Source organism: Pteropus alecto, unplaced genomic scaffold, assembly GCF_000325575.1.
Source record: "Pteropus alecto unplaced genomic scaffold, ASM32557v1 scaffold30, whole genome shotgun sequence".
Taxonomy (NCBI): Eukaryota; Metazoa; Chordata; class Mammalia; order Chiroptera; family Pteropodidae; genus Pteropus; species Pteropus alecto.
This window is the reverse complement of record NW_006429782.1, coordinates 2,066,619-2,073,345: the sequence shown is the minus strand read 5'-3', so window position 1 is coordinate 2,073,345 and position 6,727 is coordinate 2,066,619. Positions and strand designations below refer to the sequence as shown.

The window sequence follows — 6,727 nt, the reverse complement described above, 5'->3', positions numbered from 1 at the left end:
ATCTATGGTAGTTCTATGTTTAACTGTTTGGGGAACCATCATACTGATTTGATATAGTCCCTTAAAAACTCTCTTTTTCTTGTGTGGACAGCATCCTGGTGACAGCTAGTGGTGGCCTGGACCCTCATGGGGGCAGTAAAGGTGGGCAAAGTGACTGATTTGGATTCTTAGAGAGGTAGAGTCCACAGGACCGAGGCTGGACGTGACGAGAAGCTTAATGGTTAATGGCCTCTCCCTCCCTCCAGTTACTCATGTCAACACCCTGTACTTATCTTGACAGGTTAAGACTCTCGGGGGAGGGGAGAAGTAGACGGGGTAATAGGGGTCAAATATGTGGTGACACAGAGAAATCTAACTATGAGGGGTGAACACAATATAAAAATATATATGGCTTACTGTTAAAATGTACTGAAATTCATCGGATTTCATTAATTAATGTCAACACACACACACACACACACAATTTTCTCCCAAATTCCATACCCAATCCATTCGCGAATCCTGTTTGCTCTACATACCAGCCTAAAAGCTCCCCTTAACACCTCCAGTGGCTTCTCAAGGGTAAACCTGCAGGCTATCCCATCCTCAGCGCCCATGAACAATTCGGCAAGTGAATTAATGAATGAATGACTCAATCATGTCTTTTTAATCCCGCCTTCTCTCTCTGGTCTAGCCACGGTCATTGGCCACGCCCAGGGACGCTGCGCATGCTCCGTCACTATCCACCCCCCCACGGGCTGAATCGGCACAAACCATTTCCACAAGTCGTACCGGGTGGTGCGGCCGCAGAGAATCGCTTTCGGAGAAAGGATGGACGTTGCCCTCCCCCTTCCCTGAGGGATTTTCTTAGACTCCTTCTGGTGTGGGAGTGTAAGTTATGGTGCCGGTGCCGACGCGCGCTTCCGGGTCTCCTCCCGCCGCGCAGCCTTTGACTGCATCTCCCCCCTGCGCGCTGCGTTGGTGCCGTCCGGCTACGTCACGTGGGTGGCAAGATGGCAGCCCCCAGAGCGCGCTGTGAGCGTCGCAGTTGGTGAAGTGGCGGCGGCGGCGGCCCAGCCTGGCGATCCTGCGTTTCGGGCGTTCGCTCCGGCGTTCCGGCGGCGGGGAGCACGGTGCGGGGCCCGGACCTGGCGGGCGGGCACGGGGCGGACACCTCGGTGGGGGTCCCGGCTCTGGGATTCATTGGCTGGCGGTTGGAGGGGCCTCCTCACGAGAGGTCTCGAGTGCCGGTGAACTCTTCTCCCTGGTTCTGGGGTCCCAGCGCGTGCGGGGGTTCCATGTCGTGCGACTCCTTTCTCAGGGTTCTGGGAGGACCGGTAATCGAGGGTTAGTGTAGACAGATCCTGAGGCGTCCAGTTCTTAGGAGTCCATCCTAAGGAAAGGGGTCTTGCGAGCAGCCCTGAGGGATCCCTCCTGGGGGGGCCTGTCTAGTTACTGGAGATCTTTTTGAGAATTCTTGATTTAGAGAGGTTTTTAGGAGGGGAAAGGGTTTCCTGGATCTAGGTCTGTTCCTCCATCCCTAATTCATCTTGTGTGTCTGAGACCTTCTTCACAGGTGTGAGCAGATTCTGCCTTGGTCGGGGGCTCATCCCCTCAGCCCCACGCCCACGCCCCGGACCCCCATCCCAGTGAAAAATAGGCCTCAGGTGTGATCTGCGGGCTTCCAGCTGGTAGGCGTAGTGTCCCGTGTCCTCAGGAGCACAGAGGCAGGTGTGGGGCTCCATACAGAAATTCTTAATAGTAGCTCAGCTTTATTAGGTGCCTAGCGTAACTTCATTGACGATAACTCTGTGAGGTCCCCGATCCCCTTCTGCCCATTTTCCGGATGATACTGATTTTATACCGTGTATGAAGTGATCAGGAGCGTGCCTGGCAGGCAGTAGATGTTCAGTTCAGCAGATATTTATGGAAGGCCTGTCAGGAGGCCTGGGTCTCTTGATTTGCTGCGTGGGCTCACTCCTGGCTTCTGCGAATTCCGATGAGCCCTCTTTCAGGGGTCACCTTCTTTGATGCTCACCTGTGCTCCTGCAGCTGCACCTCCCTCCTTAAACCAGGTGGCCCTGCTGATGCCGCTGGGAGCCCGAGGGCTGCTGACATGCTGCGACCTGCTTGTTATATTTACGAAGCGGCCACCAGGTCCTCACTGGCCTAGAGGACAGAGGGGGAACACTCCTCCCAGTCTTAGCTGTGTTGTTCCATCTTATTTCATCCACTCAACACAGCATCATCGGTTCAGAGCTCAACTCCGGAGCCCAACCACCTGGATTTATAACTTCACGCTGTTTCTAAGCAAGTCATCACCCTGCCTGTGCTTCTGTTTCCTCTTCTGTAAGATGACGACAGTCTTAGCGCCTGTCTCATCGAGTCGCGGTGAAGGTTAACAAGCTCATAACTCTAAAGGGCTCAGGAGAGGTGCCTGGCGCGTAGCATGTGCTCTGTAAGTGTCAGCTGCTGTTACGGTGCGGGTTCTTGTTCCTCCCGAGACCCTCCTGTGTGCCGGGCGTGCAGCAGTGACTGAGAGACTCGGTCCCTGCCTTCAGAGTCCAGTGACGGACCAGACTGACCGACCACAAGAGGCTAAACCAATAAATACCCAGTACGGTGTCTCACGGTGGTACGCGCTCCAAAGAAAGAACAAGGAAAAAGAGATAGAGGCGTAACGCTGAAGACGTGATCAGGGAAGGCTTTCCTGAAGAGGTGACATTAGAGACTCAAGGAAGCGAGTGAGCGAGCATGGGGGGCATTTTGGGAAGAGTGTACCTTAGGGCAAGAACAGCCCATGCAAAGGCCTTGGGGCAGGACTGCGCGTGGTGTGTTGGGGGTACAGTGAGGAGGCCTGTTTGGTCGAGTGCAGTGAACAAGGGAAGAGAGGAAGGAAGTGAGGGCGGGGAGAGGACAGGGACAGGTCACACGGGGCCTTTGAGACTGTCAAGGAGTTTGGAGTAATGAAGCACCGTGATGTGTTGCAAGGGAGTCACATGGCCCGGTTTACATGCTGAAAGGGTACCTGTATTTGTTACCTACGCTGGGTAACAAATTATCCAGTGTTTCTTACAACCTGCCCTCAAGTCACACTGTCATTTCTTCCATATCCTATTGTTCACATAGGTCACTCCTATTCATTTGGGGGGATGGATACCAGAGGTGGGCGTCATGGGGGGCCACCTTGAGGACCAGCTACCAGTCCCTCTGGCTGTGGTGTGAACAGACCAGCGGAGGTCACTGCTGATGACTAGGCCAGAGGCCCAGAGAGGGAAAGTAAATAATGGAGACCCACACAGCAAGTAGGCGGGGCCAGAGCAGCCAGATTTTCACCCTAGATGTCAGGCCGGACAGCGGCAGGAAGCCACCACCAGGTCCCAACGTAAACGAACAAGTCAGTGAGCCGGAGAAGGACACCTGTAACCTGGCCTTTCGGTTTTCCGTCATAGGTTCTTGTGCCTGAGGAGAGCCACAGAAGGAAAAGGTGGCTGCCATGGTGACGGAGCAGGAGGTAGAGGCCATCGGGCAGACGCTGGTGGACCCCCGGCAGCCCTTGCAGGCGCGCTTCCGGGCGCTCTTCACACTCAGAGGGCTCGGCGGCCCCAGCGCCATCGCCTGGATCAGCCGGGCCTTCACCGATGACTCTGCTCTGCTCAAGCACGAGCTGGCCTACTGCCTGGGCCAGATGCAGGACCGCCGGGCCATCCCCGTGCTAGTGGACGTGCTGCGTGACACCTGCCAGGAGCCCATGGTGCGTCACGAGGCTGGTGAGTGGCGGGGCTGCGGGTGCAGGTGCCCTTCTGCCTTGCGGACACGCACTCACGTGACCCAAACTTGGGCCCCGCGGCCGGTCGCCACAGCTCCACTCTGCCATCCTAGCAAAAAAGCCACCATGAACCAGTCAACAGATGGGCATGGTCATGTGCCAGTAAATATTTATGGACTCTGAGATTTGTATTTCACATAATTTTCACCTGTCGTGAAATATTATCCCTTTGATTAAAATAATTTTTTTGAACTGTTAAAAACATTCTTCACACATAAAAACAGGTGTTGGGCCGTAGACTGCCAGCCGCTGATGCCTGTTTTATCCATTTCATCCGTTGGTCGGTCATTGTTTTGAGCACGTTCTGAGCATCCCCTGAGGGGCCCAGGGCCTGTCCCCGCCTGCCCAGTGACCTGAGCTCTCTGCCTGGCTCTTCTCAGGGGAGGCCCTGGGGGCCATTGGGGACCCGGAAGTTATGGAGATCCTGAAGCAGCACTCCACCGACCCTGTGCTGGAGGTAAGGTGGCCGGGCCCCGCCCCTGGGTCTGGTTGCCAGGGCAACTGCTTGGCCAGGGATTCTGGGGAGGGGTGGTGGTGTGGGTGGATGCAGCCCACTGCCCCGCTGGGCACAACCGAACCCTTCTCCCCACCAGAACCTGCCCTGCTTGGCCAGCCTGTACTTGGCCCTGAGCCCTCACCTCTCCATCCATCCATCCATAGCTTCTCATCACCTTTAGGATAAAATCCCAGGTCCCCACTGTGACCCGCAGTCTGTAAGTCTGTTCTGAGCACTGGTGGATCTGGCAGGCCCCGCCTCCCGGCCTTTGCACTGGGTTTCCACGTCACCTCCACATGGAGCCCCTCCGGGGCCCTGTCTCCCCCATCACTCCCAGGAGATGCGGTAGGGGTCTCGTCAGGCCCACCCCCACATCCCCACCGGTCACCCCTTTCCCTGTAGGTGGCCGAAACCTGCCAGCTGGCCGTCCGGCGTCTGGAATGGCTGCTGCAGGGCGGCGGGTCGCCTGCCGCTGGGCCCTACCTGTCAGTGGACCCGGCCCCGCCCGCTGAGGAGCGCGACGTGGGCAGGCTGCGGGAGGCGCTGCTGGACGAGGCCCTGCCGCTCTTCGACCGGTACCGAGCCATGTTCGCCCTGCGCGATGCTGGCGGCGAGGAGGCTGCCCTGGCACTGGCCGAGGGTGAGGAGGGGCCCCAGTGAGGCTCTGGCCGCGTCTGGGACAGGGAGCAGTGGGTACCGAGGCATGCGCCCCGGCCCAGCCCCCCCCCCGCACTTCCGCACGAGTTGACTCATCCTCGGAGGCGGCGAGTGCTCTTATTGCCCCCCATCCCCATGGGTGGATAACAGGCCCCCCAGGCAGGGTGACTTGCCTGCGGTCACACAGCCTGTCAGCAGCGGCCCTGGAGATGGACCCTCGACAGCCTAACTCCAGCGCCCTGTTCTTACCTGCCCAGCCCCACGTCCCCCGGTGTCCCCACCTGCCCGGATGGCACTGCCCAGCAGTGACCCCGCCCCCTGCCCCCCACAGGCCTGCGCTGTGGCAGCGCCCTCTTCCGCCACGAGATCGGCTACGTATTGGGCCAGCTGCAGCACGAGGCCGCCGTGCCCCAGCTGGTGGCGGCCCTGGCCCGGGGCGCCGAGAGCCCCATGGTGCGGCATGAATGTGCTGAGGCCCTGGGCGCCATCGCCCGGCCCGCCTGCCTGGCCGCCCTGCGCGCCCACGCAGCTGACCCCGAGCGCGTGGTGCGGGAGAGCTGCGAGGTGGCCTTGGACATGTACGAGTACGAGGCGGGGCCGGCCTTCCAGTATGCCGACGGGCTGGAGCGGCTGCGCCCGCCCCCCAGCCAAAGCCTCTCCCCTGCGGATCCATGACCTCGCCCGCTCCCCTCCGGGTCGCGCTCGCTGGTTCCTGCGAATTGGAGCTCGCTTCTTGTCTGTCCACTTGGGACCCCAGCCGCCTTTTCATCTCGAGTACCTCCCCCACCCGGGGTCTGGCTGAGGTCTCTGCTGTCCCCCTACTGAGGGGCCTAGCACAGAGCTGCAGGCCTCAGGGCGGGATGTCAGCATGGGGTAAGGGTCTGATGGGGTGCAGGCGTGGGACTGTGCTCGTGGGAGGTTGGGGTGGGCCACCTTTTTGAGGAATGAGGGGGTGCAGGGGAAGGTGTGGTGGACTGGGCTAGGGACTTGGGCTGGGGAGGGACGAGCAGGCCCCAGGTCACAGCTTAAGTGGAATAAATTATTTTTGCCAAATAATGACTTTGAGTGTGTTGGGTGGCCGCAGGGGTGGGCTGGCTGTTCTCAGGGAACATCCCTTAGGGGTGCGGGGCCTGGAGTGTTAGCTCCTTGCCTGTCCTGTGCCAGACAAGCCTGTCCTGCTCCCTCGCTGTCTCCCTAAGGGAAAGTTGCCCAGTCAGCTCCAGGGGGGTACGGGAAACAAGCCTTCCAGCCTGGTCCTCCCCAGACCCTCGTGGGGGCACAGGGGAAGGGGTTTGGTGGTATGGCTAAGAGCCTGGGCTGTGGGACCCCAGCCCAGCTCCCCCTCCTCTAGGTGCAGCCTTAAGCAGCCCAGTTACTGTTGTACAAGGTGAGCCTAATGACGACCTAACCGCATCTTCCTTTCTGTGGGTCGACAGTATCCCCGATGCAGGTGGAGGGGGGCTCCCTGAGGCGCAGGTGCCAGGAGGCGGGTCCTCGACCTGCCTTAACTACGACCGTCTCTTCTGCTCGCAGCCCTCTGACACCAAATGCGTGGGTTTTCCACACGCAGCAATTCTGTTTCCATGTGGACGCCAGCCTGGTGCCCCGCAATTCAGTGCAGTCCCAACGCTAGGGTCCCGGGCTTAGCGCAGCCCCCAGGACCGCCCCCAGGACCGCCCCCACGTCAGAGGCCGTCTGGCCCCGAGCCTCCCGGGCTTGTGCTTCCTACCGACTGGGGTCCCCACCACCCCACCTCACGTTTGAGA

At 59.4% G+C, this 6,727-nt stretch overlaps 1 protein-coding gene across 4 annotated transcripts; it reads left to right on the top strand.

Annotated features, from left to right (window-relative positions):
• The first annotated feature begins 735 nt into the window (after window positions 1-735).
• Window positions 736-6,017, top strand: DOHH (deoxyhypusine hydroxylase). 4 transcript variants are annotated; one of them, XM_025043293.1, is made up of 6 exons: window positions 1,162-2,437; window positions 2,541-2,723; window positions 3,432-3,749; window positions 4,189-4,265; window positions 4,707-4,944; window positions 5,293-6,017. In XM_025043293.1, exons 3-6 carry the CDS (start codon window positions 3,476-3,478, stop codon window positions 5,634-5,636), a joined length of 933 nt encoding a protein of 310 aa, XP_024899061.1. In that variant the 5' UTR covers window positions 1,162-2,437; window positions 2,541-2,723; window positions 3,432-3,475; the 3' UTR covers window positions 5,637-6,017. The 4 variants fall into 4 exon arrangements, with proteins under 4 accessions (XP_015453757.1, XP_006904155.1, XP_024899061.1 ...); XM_015598271.2 differs by lacking the exons at window positions 1,162-2,437; window positions 2,541-2,723 and adding an exon at window positions 736-870; XM_006904093.3 differs by lacking the exons at window positions 1,162-2,437; window positions 2,541-2,723 and adding an exon at window positions 953-1,112.
• The last annotated feature ends 710 nt before the right edge of the window (window positions 6,018-6,727 follow it).